Source organism: Cryptomeria japonica, chromosome 1 (genome assembly GCF_030272615.1).
Source record: "Cryptomeria japonica chromosome 1, Sugi_1.0, whole genome shotgun sequence".
Classification (NCBI taxonomy): Eukaryota; Viridiplantae; Streptophyta; class Pinopsida; order Cupressales; family Cupressaceae; genus Cryptomeria; species Cryptomeria japonica.
In genome coordinates, this window is record NC_081405.1 from 307301925 (window position 1) to 307327611 (window position 25687).

A 25687-nucleotide genomic window follows, 5' to 3' on the forward strand; every position below is an offset into this window, starting at 1 on the left:
TATTTATACAACATGAGTTAAGAATTAAAAAGGTGTGTGCATGAGTGTAAGAAGACTGTTACAAAGACACAAAGGTCACCGAGAAGGATTTCAGAGAACAGCTGAAGAACAAAGTAAATAGAAGGGTTTACCGAGTTACTATATGGGTTACCGAGGTATGCTATAAGCAAGGTAATCTATTCTGAGCTCATAGAATCTGCTATAACATTTCAGATGTAAATTTGCAGATATTTGTAATGATTTATTGTAATATTTTGAAGTTGTAAGAAAGACCGTTAGGTAAAATACTCTAATCAAGTCTATAAACTGTAAAGCCTCTAACTAGGTGCAACATTTAGTTTGAGTGTTGTAAAATCCTTTAGCAAGGTAGATCTAACAGATCTTGTTACTCCTAACAGGACAAGCTATTAGAAATAGCTAAACATGTAGCTCTAACCGAGCACTCTTTATTATTGCAGTAGTGAAGTTGTGGGTGCCATCCCCACCGCAGTTTTTCTCTCTAACCAAGAGTTTCTGCGTAACCAAAATATATGTGTTACGGAGTGAATCATGTATGATTGTTATCTATTTGTTTTAGCTTTATATTATGTTACTGCACTATTCGGTTTATGCATAACAACAAAGTTATTATTGAAGAAAAGTTTTCAAGTACTAATTCACCCCTCCCTCTCAGTACATTAGCTTTCCATATTGGGCCTAACAATTGGTATCAGAGCTTCAATCTTGGGAAAGGGTTTAACTACCTAAAGAAAAAGATCTTATCAATGGAAGGCTATAAACAATCTAGGAGGATTGTGTATCTTCAAGAAGAGCTGGATCATGCTAATCAAGTGATCGCAGACATGCAAAGGCAAATGCAAAAATCTCTCAAAGTAAGAAGAAGATTATCTGATGATTTGCAAGACTCTCAAGAGTTAGTGGAACAAATTGAGACATCATCTGAGAACAACATATCTGAAGAAACTAAAGAAATGATTGGAGTATTGAGAGAAAAGAACAAAGCACTGGCTGATCAACTAAAAGCAATGAAAAGAGAACATGAACATTTCAGCACACAGATGACTGAAAATCTTGATGCATTAAGGACAACCGAGGATAAAGTAAGAGATCCACAAAGAGAGAAACAACAACTTGAAGTCTTAGTATCTGATAAGAATGATGAAATCACAAGGTTGACTGGAATTCAACAAAATTTGTCAGATCAACTAGGTTATGCACATCATGAAGCAATTCTGAAGGATGATGAGAATCAAGCATTGAAACTTGAAGTATCAAGGTTGACCGATGAACTTGAAACAAAGAAGAAATCCAAAGAAACACTGAAGAAGAGTTATGAAGCATCAAAGATGTTGGATGAGCAACTGAATACAAGAAGACCCAACAAAGATGCAGGACTCGGTTACAAAGGAAAAGACTCTACCGAAAAGGGAATTCATACTACCGAGAGAGGAGAATCATTAAAGCAAGCTGGAAGCAAGAACGACATCAAAAGAAAGAAGCCTATTTGCAACTACTGTGGAAATCAAGGTCACACTGCCAACATGTGCCAAATCAGAAAAGGTAAGCAACTAAAGGTCACTAAGTCCAATGGTTATTGTTACAATTACAATAAATATGGTCACACATCAAAACAATGTAGGACAAAGTCTGTAAACAATTATCAGAAGGTAAAATTCAAAGGGTTTTGTAAAAACTGCAATAGATATGGACATAGTACCGAGAAGTGTTGGTTTAAGCAAAAGAACTATATGTGGTATGCACATCGAGCAAATGCTAGAGGTTACCGAACTCACACAAATCCTTACCGACAATATTCTGCAGTACCATGGGATTACAATACAAGGATCTGGTGTGAATGTTGTGGAAGATATGGACATACAAGTGCCAAAAGTTTTATAAGGTTTGGGATGTACAACCGAAGATCATGGAGAAATCCTGGTATGGCATGTTTTCATTGTCACAAAGTTGGACATTTAGCTGGAGATTGCAGAGATCAACCTAGAAAAGACACTGAAGAAATAAAAGACAAATTAAAGATGATTTGGAAAAAGAAGGAAATTGTGTCTAATGAAGAAAGCACCTTACCTACCGAGTTAGGTGCTCCTATTCCAAATTAATCGGTAAAGGTATGAAGGGACTGCATTCTATCAAGGTTAAATCTTAACAGTTAGGGAGCTCAATAGCTCAATAGCTGTGCCTTCCTCATCTCACCGTGTTTTTTACCTATTTGGGTTTTCCACGTATAAACACTTGTGTTATGGTGGATGTTTTACTTATTGTGGATGTTGTTATGTCATTTTTATTGCATTCATATTGTTTAACAAACTTGTTAAGTTTATCTACCGGTTAGTGTTTAAAGTAGTACTATTTTTGGTGTCACTGATTCACCCCCCCCCTCTTAGTGCTTTACAAGTCCATCAGAGGAGGCTCTAGGAGAGGAGAGGCCCATACCTAGGGCAGAGGAAATGGGCATTGCAGCCGAGTATGAGGGGCCCTGCAAGAGCAAAGGGGACCCAATAGACCCAGGGGCAATTGGGGATGAGGAGCCAACAACAATCTCACCCTCCTCTAGAGGGGTGACCACCTTCAAAGGGGTGGAGATCAACACCTTAGAGGGTCCGAGCTCATTGTTCACCATATTAGGAGCCAACAACACATCCATGTCCGACAAGGAGTTAGGGGCCCCATCAATCCCTTTAGCAGGTGAGTGAAGGAGTTTATTGATACTCTTCGTAAAGGGGTGGTCCTTAGAAGGGCACTCCACAAAAGCATAGTCTTTATTAGTACCTTCCTCAACAACAAGACCTTTGAGCTTGAGGGGCTTAGGGTCTTGCACCTTGCACTGGGAAATTATGTGAACCGTCGTCTTGTGACATTTCTGACAGAAGAGGGTAGCATTTTCATAGACCAAAGCCCGAGTCCAGCTTCCTAGCTTAGACTTGAGAGTCATGAAGTTAGGAAGATTCTTACTAACCATTGCCTGCACGCAGAAGCACGCGTAGACTATTCTGGATTTGGTTCTGGTGACCTCGTCAACACCCACAAAGTGCCCAAAGGTGTTACCAATCCATCTGAACACAGAGTCATCCCAATATTTAAGTGGGAGACCAGGAAGGCGGACTCGGACTAGAGCAGACTTGTGCATGTTAGCAGTCGGGACAAAACTAGCTTTCCACCTACAGAGAGACAGGTTGCATTTTCCATAGGTCCAACAGCCAGAGAGGACCATAGCAACGCCCTCTTCAGTAGTAAATTTGAAGAGGAAGAGAGCCCCATGCATAGCACTGATAGAGACACTTCCTTTCAGTCTCCATTTGCTTGAAGCCCATTTCCTAACCATTTCCACAGTAGGTCTGAGGGAAATTTTTTTTTAGCACCAGAGAATTACTCATGTTTAGCAAAATGCGGTCCACAACTTTGTCAGGGAGCTCAATAGCCGTGCCTTCCTCAATTTGTATGCAAACATAAACAATATTGGGGTCCACCTCCCCGGTAGCATTTCCAATCAACACATTTTTCCATCCTTTGACAGATGTGCTAACAATTGGGGTCTCTTAAACTTTAGGCTCATCTTGAGCGACAAATTCCTTGGAGAAAGGAATTGAATCCATTGACTTGTCCAGAAACACTACAGTTTCAGGACAGTCAGCAGTCACTACCTTCATGAGGGTAGTAACAAGCAGTTTATCAATTGAACTATAGTAGGCCCCAATAGGAATCTCATCCACCGTGAGGGCAAAATGAGAAGCAACAGAGGTTGACAACACCATAGGGTCCGAAGGGAGTTTAGCTGGGGGGGAGAGGTCTCCCACCCACAACAACAACCACCATGAAAGGAAAAAGTTTAAAATTCAAAAGCTTGTAGAGCGAGAGTTGCAGAGCGGGAGAGCATAGGTTAACGTATTGTTAAATTCACTTCATGATAAAATGAATGTTACCATATGTACAGGGTGCCATTTTATCGGCTAGATAGTCTCTTCCTTTTCCATCTACTTATTTCACATTGAAGACGATGCGAGTTAGTCTTCAATTGAGCTATGAGAATTTTTCTCTTAAAGAAATATTGACATATAAATAGACCTTTTGTTGATAGTTAGATGCTGGAGTCAAATTCTTCAAAATAATAATTCTTCATTCTTCCTAACACCTTTTCTCATATTAACTATTAAAACTTATTTAGAACAAATATTTTTATTCCCTTACCACTTTGAAATTTTGTTCTTAAATAAAATTTTCCTTGCTGAAAGACATTTTTAAAGAGAACATTAAATGAATCTAATAGACCTCATTAAAATCTTTCATTATGCACCATATTGTCACTTCAAGCACTGTGCCAAAAAATATTAGTTAGAGAATTATTTATTTAGTGTAGATTAACTACGCCTCAACCTTTTTCACCCTTTACGTCCGTATCGTATAAAGAAATTCCCAATCGACCAGGTTCGAAACGCCGGAGAGGCAACTATATTCTTCATTCTTCACGCTTAATTCTCCTTTGACAGAATTAGTTTTCCTGAAAAGTCTGATGTTATCGGTCTTCAGGGAGCGCGGATTCGTTTCACACACTGTTTGGATCTAAGAAATACTTAAACATCTCTTGAATTCAAAGGCCGTAACAATGGAGACCGTGAAGGCAATGTTGAAGCCGAAGCCAACTCCACAGCAACAATTGCGCGAGTGGCAGAGGCGTCTCAAACAGGAGTCCAGAAATATCGATCGCCAAGTCCGTGGTATGTATCCACTTTCAAAAAGTATTTGTTGTTTGTCAATTCTGAACAATTTTACCTTTAGAGCAGAATATGTGTTATTTAGAGAAATTTATTATTTTTCATTGACCAACGAGAAATCAAACCTGAGACCTGTCATTATAATGTTGGGGGGCTCCCTGGCTGAACTACCCGCCCCTTTGCAGTCTGAATTGTGATTTGTTTGACAATTTATTAAGCAATTGAAATTTCTACTGTTAATTAGATTTTATTTTTGTGGGAGTTTCTCCATTCTTAGTCTATATGGGAACCAGTTTCAACGGAAAATTATATTTGAATTAATTCTTCAGTCATGCATGCATAATTCTTTCAACAAGGATAATTACGAGACTAAAGATTGTGTTGTTAGAACCCCTCTCTGCTCCTGAATATTGATTGTTTTTCCGACGAAATTATATAGTAATTATTCATTAATAAGAGAATTTATGCAATATATGACAATCAGAAATCTTAACTCGATTGTTTTATAGACAGACTGCTTTCTCACTTCAATAAACAAATCCTCAATATACAACGTTGACGAGATTAAAGCATCCTCAATAAATTTTAAGTACGTCCACCAGATACAATTGACTTTGAGATGAAATCAGATGATGAGATGACCTATAAGGTCATTAGGCCAAAGTGGTCTGTAAGACATATCAAAAATGTGTTTAATTGTTTATAGGAATTTATTTTTATTGCTTCAAATTTAGAAGAAGAGGTCCAGCTTTGTTTAAATGTTTTCGTCTAGGAGTCTACAAGCTAGGCCATGACCCAAATTCCTAAATATCTCTGCAATTGTGACTAATATTACTAAACAGTGAGTAAGCTAAAAGGAAATGTGTTTCATCTTCTCTTTTGTTAACAAAACTGCCTTTGATGGAGGAAAATCATTTCTCAGCTGAAAACTCTTGTCTGCTATGCGTTGATCTGTTGGGAGAAAAGGAATTAAAAAAGCTGCTTTCTGGGGGAATTTTTGTGTGTTTTTCTTCCTTCACTGTAAACACCAGTTGATTTTTGCCAAGCCTCTCACATCTCACCAAGTCTCAGCTGCCAAGTCCCCAGAACTCGTTTTCCTTTACTTGTACTGAGATTTGAAAGGCCTGCCAAGACAAAGTTGAATTCAACTTCAACGGTCAACATACTGTGGTCTGTACTTCTGAAAATTACCTTTTCATATGGTATTAGTCTATAGTACATACAAATTAGATTTTGTCGATTGTGATCCATGAAGACTCATTTGCCCATTTCTATAACATATTCAGCTAGTTGCCATTTTTGTAACAGTAGGTCAAGGCTGAATCTAAGAATTCACAAATGTGAGCCTTGACAGTGGGGACTTCAATCTGATAAGCAATTATTTAAAGTAGTTCATCATTTGGGGGTTCTACAATTGTGCCTTAATAAATGTAGATTTTGTGGACAATGGCTTTTGAATTTTCATCTGGTAGCTACCCTTACAGGTCAGATTCTGTTGATTGCAAGCTGTGATTTGTTTGGCCCTTCTCTATTGCACGTGCAGCTAGAGCCTAGTTTGCAATGGTTGATAACTGACACTTATCCAAATTCTGAGAATTTCATGGATGTCTTCGCACTGTAATCTGATCAGCAATTCTGTTTAGTGAAAATAAGTCTCTATAAGTAAAGTGAATTACATTCCATGGTAAAACTATTTTTAATTCTTTTTTTTTGGTTTGTATAGCTGGACTAGATTTTGGTTTATAATAGTTAATCTGTTAATATTAATATAATTTGATAATATCAACAGGTGTACAGTGGCTTGATTTTATTAGCGTATGGTGTTAAGTTTGTTTTGGCCTTGTGGGAAAGAAGAACTTGTCAAATTATGTTTACTTTTATGAGATCATAATTCGATCGTTTTAAACTTGCAAGTCACTTTAAAACTTGGCTGCATTAATACTTATTTATAGTTAGATGTGTTGGGCCCTTTTCTCTTCTGGGTAATAAGGTCAAGGTTTCTGTGTATGTTTGGATTTGCATATTAGTTTCAATTTGATAATTGATAATCTAGGTTTCTTTTCAGATATTCAGCGTGAAGAAAAAGCTGTGCAGAAAGCAATTAAAGAAGCAGCAAAGCGAAATGACATGACATCAGCAAAGGTATTTAATCCAATGAATGCACCATACTGTAATTAATTACAAATGCTACTAGGCCTAAAGAACAGAAATAAGGCATTGGACCCTCAGAATTTTGTTTTCATAGACAGCATATTTTATCTTTCTTTATGTCCCATAAACAAATTTGGCACTATTCTAGAAGTAGTGAAATCATCACAAATTTCATGTGAAACTATAGTATGTGAGCCTATCTAACCTGTAGGGCTTCTTAAATGTCACTTGAAAGTTTTGCATTTATAATTCTAAATATTTAATATGCTTTAATCTCTCTGTAAGACTGTATGCATTGTTTGTGTGTGAGTCTGTGACAGTGTGTAAATACTATTACCAAATTCTGAAAATCATTTCCACAATAAATCTCTTTGTTTATTAATTTGAACACCAAAAGAGCTGTTTAGATGTAATACTTACGCCAAGTATCTTAACAATGATGAAGTGTAGTAAAATTTTGTCATTGTTGTTTGTTAATCATGCTTAACTTTTATCTACAGTTAATTATGGAGAAAGGCAAGGAAGTTTACATGTATGAGCATGTATATCAAGAGAGAGAGAAGAGAACTAGTATTTGTATAATGTTGTGGCAAACACTTTTGACTATACAGTATAATTATTAACTTGATCACTAAACTAGCTGTGTTAATTTTTGAATGACATAAATAATATAATTTTTTAGAGAATGGGCAGCCTTTTCATTTATTTCTATGTTTCATGCAACATAGCATTTTCTCATTAATCTCTTTTGCTGAAGGCCACACACCAAATAACAATTTCTGTTTCAGTTGGCTTTAACTTCAGCTTTTTCATCATTTTTCTTCCTTACAATGTATATTTTTGCTTATAAGTTTCAAATTTATTTAGCTCAGAGTCCATAAGTAAAACATGCAACAAGTAGGAAAATTTTGAGAAAAATTTGACCAAGTAATTGGACGCATTTGAGCCATTCATTCTGATCAAATGTGAAAGTATAAAAAAATCTTCTATAATTGCAATTCACTAGCTGAAATCAATATGAATTTAAAATGGATCAAGAAATCATGAATGGAGAGGAATGCCTCCTAAGAGATTATATGAAAGAAATGTCTAATGGGGAGAAATTAATGACATCCCTCCTGACGTAGTACTCTTTTATCTTTTCATTGACCCTTTGGAGTGGCCTTTTATGCATTACTTCTTATCATTGTGCTTTTCTCTTTTAGAGATAAAATATTCTAAGGGTCAAACATATTGATACCAAGGTAATTATCCTTTGTTATTTATTTGGGGGATCTTCTTCCTTAATTATGATTCTGACCTTTTGATTCTCTTGCATCCTACATCGGTTTATTGGGAGAATCAAAACTATTCTTTGTTCTATACTTATGCAGCAGACTTTATGTAACTGGCCTCTAAGTGATAATCAGTCCTAACATGGATGAGATGTCATATCTACTGTTCTGTGCAAATTGTTCTTTTGGAGTAGGTGAAAAACTTTCTTTTTGTCTACTGAGAAATGCAAAAGGTACAGTAAGGTCAATCAGGTAAAAAAATTGAGTCTTCTTGGTATCATATTCTTCGGTAATGGAAAATGATGCTGCAAGCGAAGAGAAACTAGAAACAAATGTAAAGAGGCTCACCTCCCCTGCATCTCTTTTATGATTTATCTGTGGTTGGCTGTTAGATCCATCTAGATATAAACTGCATTTTTTTAGGTTACTACTTTTGGCTTCCTTCCTGTCATTTTAACAAGGATTTCAGAGGTTGTTACTCTCTCCTTGGCTTCTTTGCCAGCAAGGTTCAATTTGTTGGTGTTGGAAATAAGCCACACCCGGACCGACGATGGACTGGTCCAAGAAGGGCCAGTAGCTCAGTGGTAGAGCACTCCAGCAGTGTATGGAAGGTCCTAGGTTCGAGTCCTAGCTGGTCCATGTCTCAACATGGTATCAGAGCCAGGTCCAGGCTAGGAGCCCCAAGCACACAAGAGGTGTGGCTTAAGGGGGGGTGTTGGTGTTGGAAATAAGCCACACCCGGACCAACGATGGACTGGTCCAAGAGGAGCCAGTAGCTCAGTGGTAGAGCACTCCAACAGCGTTATGGAAGGTCCTAGGTTCGAGTCCTAGCTGGTCCATGTCTCAACACAATTTTCTGTGGAGGATTTTGGTTATTTGACTGTATGAATGTTATTCTTTTCTACTAATAACTTTTTCATCTTTTTTATCAAATACATTCTCATTTTCTTTTGCAGATTGATTTTTATGTATTTGTTATATTGGTTGTTGTAATGTTGTATAGCACGGTTCGCCCATTTTCAGGCACTGCTTTTCTGGGGACAAATGCTGTTGTTTGCAAGGTTGTTCTATCTCATGCTGGTCTTTAAATGAATAACCTGCTGTGATATGATCCATCTGTTAGGGCATATTGACAGTAGTATTTGGTCTGAGCATGATACCTCAAGCTGAATTCCTTGGTACAAACCCTAGATGATCCACATCATTCCTTATAGCTGTTTCATGCAAAGTTGCCAAACTAAATTTAAATTTTCTTACAAGGGCAAATATAATGGAGCAATTTAGAGCTTTCATATTTACCCATTTTAAAGTTTAATGCAATTGCTCAATTTCTTTGGTTTAGTCTTACCTGATATGCTTTCATTTTCACCATTCATTGGTTAATGGTAGATGCACTCTTTGTAGATTAAATCATTAAAGTACCCTGTTTCTAACCAAATAGTCTTCATATTACAAATAAAACAACTAGTTTCCAAAATTAGCTTTATTGCTTATGGTATCCTATCCAACTTTTAACCACACAAATTACTTTATTGTTTTTGATTAAGGGTCAAATAGGTTTTGAAGGGTCCCCAAAACCCTGTACAACAGATTTTGGAGGGATCTGGAACCCTCAGATGAACAGCTACAACAAATAAAGCATAACCAAACAGCAGCCCAACCTACAGCAAACAATCAGCAGCCTAAAAAATCTAATAAGACAAAGCTCTATCTGCTTCCAACAACAAGCCGAAGCCCCTTACATCAATATAGAGGGTTTTTAAAGGCTCCCTTAACCTTGAAAAAGAACCAAGGGTTTCTCAAGGCTCCCATAACCTTGCTTACAGAGCAGTACACCATCTCTCCCACCCAACAATTCTCCACCTTAATAGGAGAAGCATCCACCTCCATGGGATAAGGCCTGATAATTAATGGAGGAAGACGACAGGCGCAGAGACACATCCTTGATCTTTTCCAAAACAACGGTCTCCACCTCCATAGGAGACAACTCCACCTCTAAAGGAGCCACGGGGAAGGAGACCGAAGAAGGAAAACAACAGGTCCACAACAAGAAATAAACCAGGAAAAGAACTAGAGCCCTCTTAACAATATTCCACAAAATATTCTCTTCCCAAATAGCAGAAGAGTCCTTTAACCAAAAACACAAATCTAAATCTGGCGTTGACAAGATCAAGGCAGTCAGATTTAGACACAAGAAAACAAAAACTAGAAAAGGCATGGAAGAAAACAAAATCATACCCCGAACAACAGGACTGCTGACAGGCCCAAAACTCCAGCAGAACTCAAAAAACCAGCAGAAGCAAGCACCCAGACAACCTTCAGCTTCAAAGACAAGCATGAGCACAAACGGCCAAACTGCTGTCCGAGCTTCACAAGCCAAGAAACCCACTATAGAAGGGCCAAAAGCACCATCCAAAACAGGGGAACTCTCACTGGCCCCAACAGGGGAAGCAAACGCAGCAATCACAGAAGAAAAAAATCCTCCCACATTAGCTCCAAAGTAGAGTAAGCCACCTGGAAAAACCGCTTCCATGAATCTCCAGATCCAAACCAAACAGGGGCAGAAAGGAACTGAGCCTAGCCAAAGGCCATCCGTAGCCGAAACAACCTTGACGTGCAGGCTGCCAGTATCAATAGAACCACACAAAAGAGAGGGAAAGCTTCCATCCAAACCAGAATACCACCTGCACAGGGAAAGAGCAGGAGGAAAGAAGATTGAAAAAGGGCAGAAAAGCCCATGCAACAAAGCTCAGCGAACCCTCTGTAGACTGCATCAAAGAGATTCCTCCTCAAGCAAAAGCACCAGCACCTCCCCCAGCTCAGCGAACCCCCTGTAGACTGCATCAAAGAGATTCCTCCCTAAGCAAAAGCACCAACACCTCCCCCAGCCGAAGGGAAACCCCATCCAGAACAGGCCCCAGAAACACAAGCCACTGCCAAATGCTTAAAAAAAGAGCTGGCAGGTTCACAACCAAATCCCCAGAGTCTACCACCAGCACAAGGTGAGCAAAGGTGGAGGGAGAAGAGAGAAAGGGCAGAGAAGCCCACACACGTTCTTGGTGCCCACACCAAATAGTCTCCAAACAGCACCCGAGCAGCCCCGAGAACCCCAGCCCACCAAAACGCAATGCCAAACCTTGCACCCCAGAAAGCCACAGAAAATGACTCATCGTCATCCTCCTCTGAATCACCTTCTCTATGCCGCCTGAAACCCTTGTAACTTCTGCTCAGCTCCTGCTCTTCATCTTCGCTCCTCCCATGATATACAAATTACTTTATTGCATAGTTCCAGGACTCATCAGGACTCTCCGAGTCCTAGCGAGTTCCGAGCCGAGTGACCCTAGCTGAGTCTCAGGGATTCGGGACTCTCCAGGAACTCGCTCTAGGCAAGACTCTCTAGAAACTGGTTTTTGGCCGAGTCCTGCCGAGTTTTTGCTGAGTCCTGCTGAGTCCTGCTGATTTTTTGCCAAGTCCCAATTCGGGTCAGCCTTGCCGAGTCCACACCAAGTACGAGTCTCGTTTCTAAGTTAATGACTGCTACTACATATGTTTTATAGATATCATTCCTTAAAGCTTAAAGCCTATTCAGATCAAGTATAATAAATATATCCAGAATGAATAAATACAATTAAACTTTTCAAACTTCATGCCTTCTCTTTCGTTGTAAGTCAGAGTCAGAGACTAACACTAAACAAGAAGCAAAAACTCAACATATGGACCAGTGGACTTCTCAGGAAGTGGGAATCAGCTTGTCTGCTTGACAGCTAGCAATTTTGGCTTGATTTTGATTTTTGTTTTCCCATTTTGATGGCATCCTGAACCATCTCCAGTAATTTGACTCTTTTTCCTGAATTTGTTGAGGAACCTGAGCCACTAGATACATTTATATTTTGACTAGAAAATGAGAAACTACCACCTGATGAATTCCACATTCCACTGCTTATGTTTGGCTTAGGCCTCAGGGCTTTGCAAAAGGCCTCAAGACAAGTTTTGAAATAGTCAAATTATATTAGTGTATGGATTGAGCATTAAACATTGGTTGAACAGCTTCTCTTTCTCTATAGCCTGAACTTATTGTTCATTTGGATGGAAATGCTTCGCTTGTCTTGTCTTGTGGTCAGTGCTTTCTCCTTTTTCTTCTCATTCGTTAGTCTGCCCCTCTCTTATTTGGTTGTACCTGTTTTCTGAACATGTCCTTAGATTCAGTATCTTCATTCTCAATCTCGCAGCTTCTCTCTTCCTGGATGGATGAATTCTGTAGATTATTCACTACCATTGGGTAGCTTCTTTTCATTATCCTTCCAAATCTTTAGGATGCTAATTTTACTTCCAAATGTAAATTGTACTTCTAGCCATCAAGATAGCTGCACAAGTATTTACTGACATTGCCAACAAGGATCAATTACAAATGCCTGTAATGGCCTGAAGTGAGAAAAATATATGATAGGACACAACTGATATCTCTGTTTAATTTCAGTAAATATATTATGCTTAAAGATTACAAATTGTTGAGAAAGAAGAAAAAATGTAAAATTTTAATTGATAATCAGGAAAAATCTCTATTTCTATAGAAAAAGAGATCTTAGCAAGTTTTGAGTAACTACAAAGCCCAGGAAAAATTACTGCTAACAATTGGAACTTTAACCTCAGTAAACATGGGATATTTTTTAGATTAGCTTTGGACTTATTTTATCAAATTTGGTGTTTCACATTTGGCAAATGGAAAGGTAATAAATAATAACTAAATTCAAAGGAAATGCAAGGTTATCAAGCTGGAATTCATAGTACTGGAAGGGATATCTTCATCCTACATATTTAAATCTTACTTAACACTGCATTCTAACGGGGCTTTCCTTTGCAATGGCCTAAGAACCTTATTGTGGCAATATAAATTGGAGACATCAGTAGCCTCACTAATCATAGAACAGTAATGTTTTATCCTTGGCTAAAATTTTGGAACCATTTTAGAATAGTAAATCCTCTATGTGTAGAGGACAATAGCCTAAGAACTAAGGGTCAGGCCAGATAACATTCTGGAACCATTTTAGAATTGAAAATCAACCATGTGTGGTAGAGGACAATAGCTAAGAGCTCAGGGTCAAGCTGGATCAGAACTAGAAGTTCATGTTTTACTTTTGTCTCCAATCTTGCGCTGTAAGTTCTGGCAACTTGCTTCTGTCAGTGTTTCTGTAGCTGTTGATTGGTAGCAGTTCTTGTTCAGCTGGGTGCTCAATTGTTTTATAAAGATAACTTTTCCTATATTTAGCCGGGCACATTCAGTTTGTTTTAAATAAAAACATAGCTTTTCCTCTATCTAGCTGGGCACATGTCTCTTTTGTTTTTAGAGCATGCTTTTTGCTTTTCTTATATTTAGATTAGATTCTAACTTCTGAGAGAAGTTTCTGTTCTTATTTTTGAACAAGACACTTTCTGTGTAGTTACATTTTTTCTTTGGTTTTTCCTATTTTCTTCTAGCATAGGCACTTCATTGAGATGGGGATTTTCATTGTAAACCCTAAATTTCCCTTGTTCTATAAAAGAGACAGGGTAGACCACTAAGGTGTGTGTGTGTGTGTGTGTGTGAGAGAGAGAGAGAGAGAGAGAGAGAGAGAGAGAGAGCATATATGACTGTTAAGTAGTACAATGCAATTATTTCCTGTTTTTCAGGGGTATGTGTATATTGGTGTGCTTAGATCTGTTGTTTTGATTGAAGTTTCAGTTTGCAATTAGGACTATTTTTTGAGCACATAATCTGCTTACCTTGGTAAGAGATCTCCAAAAGAAGCATATTAACATGGTATCATGGCACATGGACTGAAATCCCAGTGTCACTGAAATCTGATTTATGTGCACAACCAATAATCTTATTCCAACTGAACTCCAACTGCAACACTGCAATAATCAGAAGATCACAATGCAAAATGATTGCAGCACTCATCTAGCAGATTTTCCTCAAATCATTGCCCAAGCTCCCATTGCATGAATAGTACAAAATCTAGGAACTTATCAGTGTCATGATTTACATTTTCTTAATAGAAGATCATTTTTCTCCAACCAACAGATACATTCAAAAGCATCTGTATCATGCCATAACTCCAACCAATAATTAAGAGTCCGTAATGGCACAATAATACCATCCTCTAAACCAAGGATCATCCTTCCAAACTGACAAATCACAACTGATAATTCAATTAAAGACTCCATGAGCCCCAGATGCCAATAGACTGTCTACATCTTCAAAGAATATTAAGATAACCATCCTATACTGGAAAAACTGAGAATTGTCAAAGAACCCTCATTTGCTTGCATAAGACAGAATCCAAGAGCTCTTCATGAACCTTGCTTACATAAGACAGAATCCAAGAGCTCTTCATGAACCCAACATCCACTGTAAAAGATCATCCATCCCAAAGTGATAGATCCACATTACTACCCAAGCTTCCGCTGAAAATGGTTCCAAGCTACACATGGCACTGTGATAAACATTTGTAATTCAAGATCATCCTTGGCCCCCACACAATCAAAGTACTCAATTGCAACAATAGCAGCTCTTAAAAAGCAAAATAGAACCACTATCTCCAACTAGGAAGATCCCACTAACTATGCAACTGCACAAAATTCCCATTGAATTGTGATTTGGAGCCTCTCATGACAGCACACATTAATTGCTATAGGTTCCAAAACACAAGTGACCCAAAGCACCACTATAGGAATGCCACAAGCATCCCAAAGTATTGTAATGGGATTCACATGTACTCCAAATAGCCATCTGTCTTCCTCACTGCGACAAACACACTGCTGCACTATGATGATTGAAAAGGCCAACAAAATAGAATTCGTATCCCCATGGTATCCACCAACAAAACCCTATTGCAACAAAACAGAAATAATAATCACCACATATCTAGTTTGATCTTCTCCACCCATGACTTTGACATACACAATCATAAACTTAGTCCAAGTATCATCCTTTGGGAAAGGCTAATGTTGCTGAAAGAGAATCTCATGCACCAAGTATTTATTTATTGGATCTGCAATTGGTATCATCTGTATACCTTGTGGCGGTGACACTTTTTGACCATCTTCATAAATTGAGCCTTCATCTGACAACGTGTCTAGGTTTGAATCTGTCTGTTAAGTTTTGAGTATTGAATACTATGTTATCAAAGCACACATGTTGAAAAACATCATCTTTTGGTAGAAAAATTTCCCATTCTTCATCTCATAGTGGTAGTCCTTGGTCAAATTGGGTCTCTTCAGCTTTATTAGAGCAATTATCTTCAATAAATATGTCTCTGTAGGGAGGAAACAATTAGACTCCTCGTTATCAATCATGCAACTATTGTCTCCTATTACCAAGGTAGTAGTGTGAATATGAATCTTTGACAACATATCTTTCTCTTTGGTTGACCATCATTCTTCTGCCTTGACATTTTGAAGAAAATATCCACTTCTTTAAAAATTAAGGCCACATCCTCTTCATGCTCTATTTTCTTCCCCTTTTCTTGATATTCTTCTTCTGTGATAACCCTTGCTAGCATTGGCTCATCGATAAACTTTGAATGTGACATAGTCTTCTTTATAGACATTGTAATATCCTGGATGGAATATTTTATATTATTTGATTTACATATAATTATCAGCAGATTCAGTACAAAACCACTGATTATACAACTCTTTTGGGGTTGAATGTGTGTCTTTGAATTCCTAGATTCTGAAATAAATCTACTACAAAGTCACTGAAAATCTATTTGGAATATTATGAGATAATTATTAGGTCCACCATGCAACCTTCAACTTGTTTAGATTCTTAGACAAATTATGAAATGCAAAATTGAATTATAATTCCCACAATTGGAAGCCTTAGGGAGGTTATGAAACATTGCACCTGAATATAAATATCCAATGTAACCCTTGCCCAAATTAGAAGCACAAGTCTAGACATATAACAAAATCACCACAATGGTCGATGTCCTGGATGTGATAGTGATCTTAAAAGGCCACACACCATTATCCAGACTCTGATTATTTTTATGATGGCAGTGCAAAAGCTGCATATACCATATGGATTCAATGTATATCTGATTTATTCTCCAAATGGCAGTGCTATCCTGGAAATAATGATGTAATTTATATGTGGAACCTATTGACTAGCTGTATGAAATTCTTTTCATTGCAGCACTTATAATGTAATGTATCTTTAGCGACCAACGATCGTAAGGAAACCATGATTATGCTCTAATGGCAATGATTTATATGGTAAATGGTATCCAGCTGCTAGTGCACTCCTTATATGTAGATCACAACCACCAACTTGATATATTTCTGCCCAAAATAGAATGTAGAATTAATCTAGTAGTCATAGCGCCCCTTCAACACCAGTATAATCTTCATATAAATATGAGATTTCAGTGAATCGGCCAAATGGTGAGTTTTGTATGAAATCACTCCAAGGAAATGTTGGTTTTTGTCTGCAGGTTAATGGAAAGTTCAATGCTCCAACAAGGAGTAGAAATCAAGAATACAATGGTTGGTCAATGAGGCCTCCTTCTCCTTGCTTGGCCTCTTAGATAGAGCTTTCATCCAAAAGAAATACCTCTTCAAATGCCCCTTGGTTGATATTATTAAAAATAAACTTTCATTGTTATATTGCTTTATAATATTATTTAATCCTTCTATTATAATCCATTATAATATTATTTTATTTTATTTTGTGATTGACATTTATTTATTTTATAATATAATTTGATTATATTTGCTGCACCAAATTTCTACACCCAATGCACCATATACACAGGTTGTATACATGGTTCTTGCAGCGAAAATAGAGCATCTTGGTTTAAGTTTGAATAGGTGACATTATAGACGTGTGGGATCTACCGAGGACAAGGATGAATCGATTCAAAAGAAAATTCAAATAATTCTCCACTGAAGACTCACTCTCAAGGTGTTGCATAAAACAATCAAGATCTGGTTAAGAATCCTTTTCATTAACTTCTGATCTAATTAGTACCTCCTCTTGTGATGTTTTCACACATCGCCCCATTGCAAATGGGGACCCCCACTTTTTGCTTAAATTAGGTGTTTTAGTTTGCTTAGCTTGGCAATAGTTCCTTTGGTCGTTAACCTTTGCTAGTGAGTAAGAGATGTCAGGTTGATGTCAAAATGTTCTAGAATTGCCAAGGTTGTTAGAAAGGGTCAATTTTGAAGGAAATAAAATCTTCCTTGTATAATGAAGTCCCTCTCTTGTGCATTTCAATTTTCATCTTTAGGAGAGCAAAATTCCAAGGCAGTGGACTTGGACAGTTTACCTCCTCAAACAAAGAAGTCAATCAACTTTAGATGGCAAAAAAAAAATAAGGATCAATCAACCATCAAGGTAAAAAAGAAAAATTTCAACCTCCAACAATAAGAAAGAGCCTTTGTATCAACTAATAAGAAAGAGCTTACACATCAACTTAAGTTAATAAGGAAGGCCTGCACAACAACTTAGGTTGATAGGAAGTAGCTTGCGGATCAACTTAGGTTGATAGGAAGTTTTAAGTGAGGGCCTGCGGATCAACTTAGGTTGATAGGAAGTAGCCTGCATATCAACTTAGGTTGATAGGAAGTTTTAAGTGAGGGTCTGCGGATCAACTTAGGTTGATAGGAAGTGAAATTTGCTTAACTAAAATATCAACCTTCAATGATAAGAAAAGAGATGCGGATCAACTTAAGTTGATAGTAAAAGAGATGCGGATCAACTTAAGTTGATAGGAAAAGAGATGCACACCAACTTAATAAGAAATCAACCTTCTTGAGAAGATGAAAGGGTGTGAGTCAACTTAAGTTAATGAGAAGGGCTAAGAAGGTAAGAAAGTCAACTTGCATTTGCATGGAAGGTAAAAGGTTAACCTGCAAAACGTGGAAGGTGAAATTCTGCCCTCTTTACTTTAAGAAATACAAGATAGACGTTGAGAGAGATGAGATTTAAATTTAACCTCCTTGCATGTTGAAGGACATGAAGCAAAGTCAGCCTCACAAGCAGTAAAGGCGAATTTTAAGAAGATAAAGTTCATGAGCATTTTAAACGTAAGTCAGCTAGAAAGTAAAAGACATTAAGGCAAAACGAATTCAGCAAGCAAGGGAAGAGATGTTTATCCAAACATAAGTCGGCTGGAATAAGGGCAACGTGGTGCGAATTAAATTAAAGGCAAGACAAAATGTTCATTTATGCCAAGTGGGCCTTGTTAGGGTATGAAAGGATGTGACCTATAGGTTCAGTGCCTATAAGATGAAGGAAGGAAGCACATTGCTTCAAAGGAAATTGCAAATTGATCTTCTAAAATTCGGCATCAAAGAGAAGAGACACTTAACAAATTTGCAGTAGGGAGAATTCTTCCTAATTCGCACAGCAGATCAGAAAATCAGACCTGTACGTTTCCAGAACTTTTTGAGTGTCATTCCCAGACTTTGAAGGGTGATAATCAGACCTTAATCAATGAATCAGACATGCAGATATTAAGATCATAACCTTAAAACATGGGAGCAGAATTAGGTGCAGACCTGGGTATGCTTTGAAGAGCAGAAAATTGTGCAAATCATTGAAAATTCAGATTGGGTTTTGAGGCATTTTTAACAGCAAACATAAGTTGCAAAGGCAGAATCAGATCGGACTTATTAATTTTTAATTAATTGTGATGCTTTATCGTGTGTTCTACATTTTATTCACAATATGTTTGCTTTCTTTTCAGGTTTTGATATATGGAGGTGGTTTGATAAAGGAAGATACCACTACGAATCAAGGCAACTTGGAGAAGGCGAATTGGCATCATAGAGGAAGGCTGAAAGCTTGAAAGTGTAGAAATAGAGATTATCACAACATCAACACATTTGAGCCAGGTCAACAAGGAGATCCACACATCGAGGTCCAGCTCAACGTTCCAAGGGAAGCACATGCTTCACATTTCAACATCAAGGTCATCAACATGATAGAAGATACCTCAAAATGCATGAAGAAGGATATACGTCACATGGGTTCCAAAGGATCAAAGTCTACTTTTCAAGACAACAACATGTTCCAAATCAAAGCAAGGAATTCCAAGATCAAAGAAGGTTAAGGAAGAAAATACTTCATGATTCAAAGGTTGAGATTGTGAATGCATCACAAGGAGGAAAATTTCCAAATTAGGGTAAAGAAGAGTGAACGTGATCAAGGAATGGAGATAGTTTCAGAAGAGGCTGATGTGGCATCCTATTTGCATTCAACCCAATCAAGTTACTTCCACATCAGCAAGTCCAAGCTCAATGAGCCTGATTCATCTTATGGTGGAGCAAGCGACACATGGTGCCTCATCAAATACTATTTTATGTACCTAACCTATTCTCTCATTGGTTAGAAATCAAGATAATTCATTGTAATGATTTTATTGGCTAGAAGGAAGTTTGTTGTAACAAACCCTAATTAGGGTTTCAATCTTGGCCATTGATTGTGAATCAATCCGAGCCATTGAATTGTATTGAGAGCACTATAAAAGGTGCAAATTACTCATTTGTAAAAGGTTAACAAGAGTAGAACAAGAATAGAGTAATAGATAATAGTTCATAGATAGCAATCAAGAGTTAGCAATTAGAGTAGAAGTTAGATTAGGAGAAGGCAAAGATTATTGCCAAGACTTTGTTGTAAAGAGCATATGATTTCATTGAAGCTATGGTGAATTTGATGTTTTATTTGTACAAGTTTCATGGTCTCTTCTTCTCAATTCATTTTCATGTTGTTTAGGTGAATGGAAGATCTTTGTGCATGATCAATGGTGGAATTCATATATCAATACCACTAGCAATTTGCTGATTGTAAGTTTGCCTTGTGTGGTCAATTGGAATCCTTAAATAAGCTTAACTTCAATTTCTTTTCACACTTTGATATGCATTGCCTTGATAGTATCCTTGTTGTTAATAGTGATTTGAATATCATTTTGCTCCCCTTAGAAGATCGCATTAAACTTTCTGGAGTTGTTGCTTTGCATGTCAAAGCAAGGCTTAGTTGAGTTTCACCAAAGATTGTCCATCATTCCTACATTCTTAGGATTAGGTTAGAATCCCTAAACCTCATGTCTTTTGCCCTTTTTTTTAAATTTTCAAAGCAAATAGTCAAATGATCAAGTTCCAACAACATCCAAACATTCAAGCATTCAAGATTCAACGCAAGTCCCCTTGGATTACCAACAATCACATCAACCAATTGAGCTATCTACACGTCAAGACTTGACTATATAAACCTGGGAGTCATCTCGGTTGATCACATCATTTAGCATTCGAGGAGATTTTGATCAAGAGAGGGTAGAGTGCCCTTGGTATTTTATTTTGTGTTTGAAGTGTCTAAAACACACATCAACACCTCCAACATCGAATTCTCTTAAAGAAGAAAATCTTGTTCATTATCTAACCGTGATTCTTTATTTGCATCACCAACCCTTAGTAGTAGACTCTTTATTTTTTCACCGGATATCACCTAAACATCTTGAATAATATGACCCTCCTCTATATCATTCCGTGTAAATTCTTTGAACAACCCTTCAAATGAAGAAAATAAGCTATAGGATTCATTATCATTTTTGCACAACTAATCTCTTTTTGCTCACAACTTTTCTATTTAGATTTTTTCTTGACCTCATCTTAGGCTCTTCTTCCATTAGTAATCTTTCTTTAGTATCAAAGAATTTGAGCAAAGTAGCCAAAATTCTTGTTGCTTTTGGATATTCATGTTCCATTTATAGTTATTTATCATGTCAACATGACATTATTCACTGTATGATTATGAAAATTATTTCTTACTTGAGTATATTCCATCACAAAGCTACCATCTGATTCGTCTAGTAGATTTTGAGGATCACCTGATGGCCCTTGATATTTCTTTGAACCTGCCGAAATCTGCAAACCTTTGCATTTTAAAAAAGCTTCCTCCATCATGTTGACTTGTTGCATGGAATAAATAGTATGTGTGTGAAGGGAAAAACACTTTTGCTAGTTGCCTTGTTAGAGAAGTAGGTAAATGAGATCCGTCATTGACATATGTAATTGATAAATGAATCAGTGCTCGAAGGAGGTGAATACCGTTGAGGTGGTTGGATGTACAAAGGAACCAATGGTCTGATCGAATCTTTCTTTATCTTTTTTAAGTGATCATACGATCTTCCAACTTGATGGCATTTTCATGACTGTCCTTATATTTTGCAGCATTACTTGTCTTGAGAAAGAGAGCAACTTTTGAAGATAAAGGATTGATGAAATGGCTCAAAAGAATTTTAGAAGAAAGATTTAGAGTGTTAGGAATCCTAGTAACTAGATGGTCAAATCTTTCAACAAATCCCCTTATAGGTTCACGATTGTCTGCGTTGGCATTTGAGAGTTGTGAAAACAAGATATGTCATAGCCCGTCAAACTAAGGATAAAAGGACTTTGTAACTTATTAATAAACTTTGTATTTTTTCCTGAAATAGCATTTGGGACCCACCATCTTGTATATATCTTCAGTAGACAACCCACAGAGGATGTCAGAAATGTGTCAGGTTTGGTTTCCTGAAACTTGCATCAAACAAAATGATGCTACGTCAGATTTAGGGGCTGCATTGACTAGTAATGAGATCATTTATTATAATCGTTGCCTTCCTTGGATGAAATAATATGATAACAAAATCTTGAACAGTCCATGTCAGATTTCTATAGGCTGTGATTCTCTATAAACAAGCTAATTAAAGGGGCAACGAGCTCTCTTAACAAAGGGTAATAATTAATTCAAGAAAACATAACATTTACATTACAAAAGGCTGCAAACAGGTTGAAGGGACAGTAGTTGATTATTAACAAAATGTATGGCCTTTTGGAAAGCGATGCTATGTCAGATTTAGGGGCTGCATTGACTAGTAATGAGTGTAGAACACAAGTTTAGACGGGGGGTGAAACAGTAGTAAATAAATCTTCAATCCTTATTAAATTGATTCTCAAATGATTTAAACTTTTAATATGCTTCAATCTGAAAACTGGAAGGAATGAAAAGAAATGCACAAAATTTACGTGGAAACCCAAGACAGGAAAACCACGGTGAGAATGCTGCTAGGATCTATAGTCCTAATCCAGCCTCACAGTTAAAAAACAATTACAATTCTTTGAGGGCACCAACCCACCAAACTTCCTATTTGAGGGCACCAACCCACCAATTTCTCAATACAATTACTTGAGCACCAACTCAAGAGTTTTAAAACTTCAATTTTCAGAAACAATACAATTATAAAGCTTGTTCATATCAGTGTTAACAAACTGAAACTTATAAGACAGAAGACAATTATACTGAGAAATAAGAACCAAATATCTCTTTATATCTGCAATAATGATTTTCTGAAAAACAAGTCACACTGATAACCAAAGTACTTCTGTATGTATGAACACTGAGAATGACCTGCAATCAATATTCCTCACAATACAATTAATCTTCACAAATCTACGACCCGTCAACCACTGATAAACAAATGATCTCACGTAGAGTATACTGTCAATCACAAGAAAACACAAGAACTGCGAATCTGTTATAATAACTATACTCTGAGTATTGAGCAATTTCTGATGTCCTGTATCATGTTGTTCCCTTTCGGAGTCTGTGACAGCATCTGCAAACTGTAGTAATAATAGAGATTTGCAAGTGTAGATTACTCACTTCCAAGTGTTATGTAATAAAAAATTTCTGATATACAAATAACAATCTTCAGATCCTTACTTATTCAAATTCGAATCTGAGTTTTCAAAGAAACACAATCAACTGTTATACCTGATCTTTGTAATATTTATCATTCATATATTATTTTTGTTGTAAGAAGAATTCCCTCCTTGTATTAGCACCACACATTCTTTGCTTAAATCTCAGTTTGAATTTCTCCACACGATGCATTCACTATTTGTTTTCCATTCACACCACCAACCCACATCGAACTCCAACAAGGCATTTATAAGTTTGTGGATACCACGTAGGGAGTGGTAACTGCCAGAAAACTAACTTATGGTTCAAACTGCCTACAACCAACTTGTCAACTAATCAAAGTTATTAACTAGTTGTTTGTTTGAAAGCAGTTATAACCACTATTAACTGTCTCATAACTCGCATACAATATTATAAACATATTTTCAATCACAAACATTTGTCATTGCTGAAGACAATACTTGCAAATATGTTTACCATGAATACATCTGTTGCTGAATGAATAGAACCACTTTCAGAAATAACACAAAATGAATAAGAAAAGAATGGTAACCAAATACGTTGTGAATTCTGTACATTTATAATTCTGAGTTCTGTAATCTTATATATTCACTGTTGTCCAACTACAGATAACAAAATGGATTGCCAAATCCAGACTGAACATACTAGTGGACATCAATGACAAGTCAACATGTTCATAACAGTTTGATTTGACATCAATGACAAATATGCCAACAATGAGATCATTTATTTTAATCGTTGCCTTCCTTGGATGAAATAATATGATAACAAAATCTTGAACAGTCCATGTCAGACTTCTATAGGCTGCGATTCTCTATAAACAAGCTAATTAAAGGGGTACCGAGCTCTCTTAACAAAGGGCAATAATTAATTCAAGAAAACATAACATTTACATTACAAAAGGCTGCAAACAGGTTGAAGGGACAGTAGTTAATTATTAACAAAAGGCATGACCCTTTGGAAAGACACACTTTCCCAAAGGATGTCTCTCCTCATATAGAGACATACGGATATAAAAGGTAATGGGAAATGAGGAGGGAGAAAGCAAGGAAAAGAAAAGACATATGGAGATCTGATCGAACAGTAGAAATAGAAAATCAAATATAGAAGACAAATATAATTGCAGAAATATTAAAAGTAGTCAGCAGATGCTGATCAAAGTGTTGGGATCTAAAGCAAGGTTTAAAGTGGGCAATTGTGCATTCATAAATTTAATTCTTTCCTTATTACTGAGTTTGTGATTCCAGGGTAAAATAGGGAAGGAACCCAAGAGGGGAGATTTCAAGATAACTATCTTCTATTGGCTTGAACCTTGCAAGGAAAACTGCTCATTAACTCCCAACTAATGATAGAACTAATAACAAGATAGTGAGAACAGTCGACTGTTGGACCTTATAACGTTTCCACAAATAAGCAAACTGCAACTCTTTCATATGCTACATTCAAAATTCCACATGCACGATGATGGCTGAAATATGTTTGTTTGTATGTTGCATGCCATCATAGAATTTTGGAAAATTCCTTCTTGATCTATAAGGAAGCTCATAGTTTTTTTTCTCAATGTCACTGGACCAATCTGATTTTCCCATGGCAATGTTGGAAGCGGATGAATGTTGTTCTTGCAATTACCCTCTTGATTAGCCACTGATTGTAGTGCTTCTTCTTTTGAAGCTAAAGAACTTTCCTATGTAATTTGCAATGCTCATGCCAAACTTGAATGTTATGATAAAGAAAATAGTAGTCTTATACTGTTCTCCAACAGAGTTACAAAAAACGTTAGGTTTAAATGAACAGATGTTTAGTAGAAACGCTCTTCAAATTAGAAGGGAAAGCTTTTTGTAAAAGAAAACTAACATACTATGGGCAATATATACTTGCCATTCACAATTCTATGGTGGTTTTCAGGATGGTTCCTGTTAGTTTTAGATCAGACTGATAGCAATTAACAAAATTAACACAATGAACACAGAGAACACAAGAATACCCTGGGAAAACCTCCCTCTTGGAGGTGAAAAAAACCCAGCAATGAATCTTAGTTTATATTAGACAGTAATCAGTATGTGTCTTACAACTTTGCTTCACCACTTGAAGCAATATGAACAGTAGAATATAAAACTGAATTAGGGCATACACGGTAGTATGAACAGCAGCATGTAAATCTGATCTAGGGCAAACTTATCTGCAATATCCTTGACTGAAGATGATGTGCTAATCAGAGAAGACAATTTGCTGACATGAAGATCAATTGCAGATCACAGGGATCATTCGCTGATCATGGATTCAGTTTGCTGATCATGAATGTGATTCGCTGGTCATGGAGGAGATTCGCTGTCTCAGAATTAGTTCGCTGCTCCTTAGACAATAATTCGCTGCTCTTAGAAGATTCGCTGATGCTTTGTAGTAGAATTTGCTGAGTACTTGATTGCTTGAATGTGAATGAATTGGATTAGCTAAATGCATGAATGGGCTTTGTATATATATGAGCTTTAGCCACCTTATTCTCCATAGGTTGGCTTCACAAGGTAGACAAATAATAATAATAATATGCTCTTAGAATGGTGCTCATTATAGGGTCAGCCCTATACGCATTTACAAGTTACATTGCACATTATAGGGTCAACCCTATTTACAAGTTACATCGCCCATTATGGGATCAGCCCAATTTACAAGTTACATTTTAATTTTGCATATCAATGTGACTAAGGCTGATAGGCCAATTAGTCACCCATATGCTAGGTCGGCCCTAGAAGGAATCCGACCTAGCTACAAACATCAACACTCCCTCT

General features: G+C 37.0%; 1 protein-coding gene across 1 annotated transcript in view; it reads left to right on the forward strand.

The window, feature by feature from the left end:
- Positions 1-4402: 4402 nt before the first annotated feature.
- LOC131026905 (vacuolar protein sorting-associated protein 24 homolog 1) overlaps positions 4403-25687 on the forward strand; it is a 101471-nt gene continuing 80186 nt past the window's right edge. The window contains exons 1-2 of the mRNA XM_057956919.2: positions 4403-4730; positions 6793-6869. Of these exons, the coding sequence (XP_057812902.1) occupies positions 4619-4730; positions 6793-6869 (189 nt within the window). The 5' untranslated portion in view covers positions 4403-4618. The remainder of the gene's footprint in view (positions 4731-6792; positions 6870-25687) is intronic.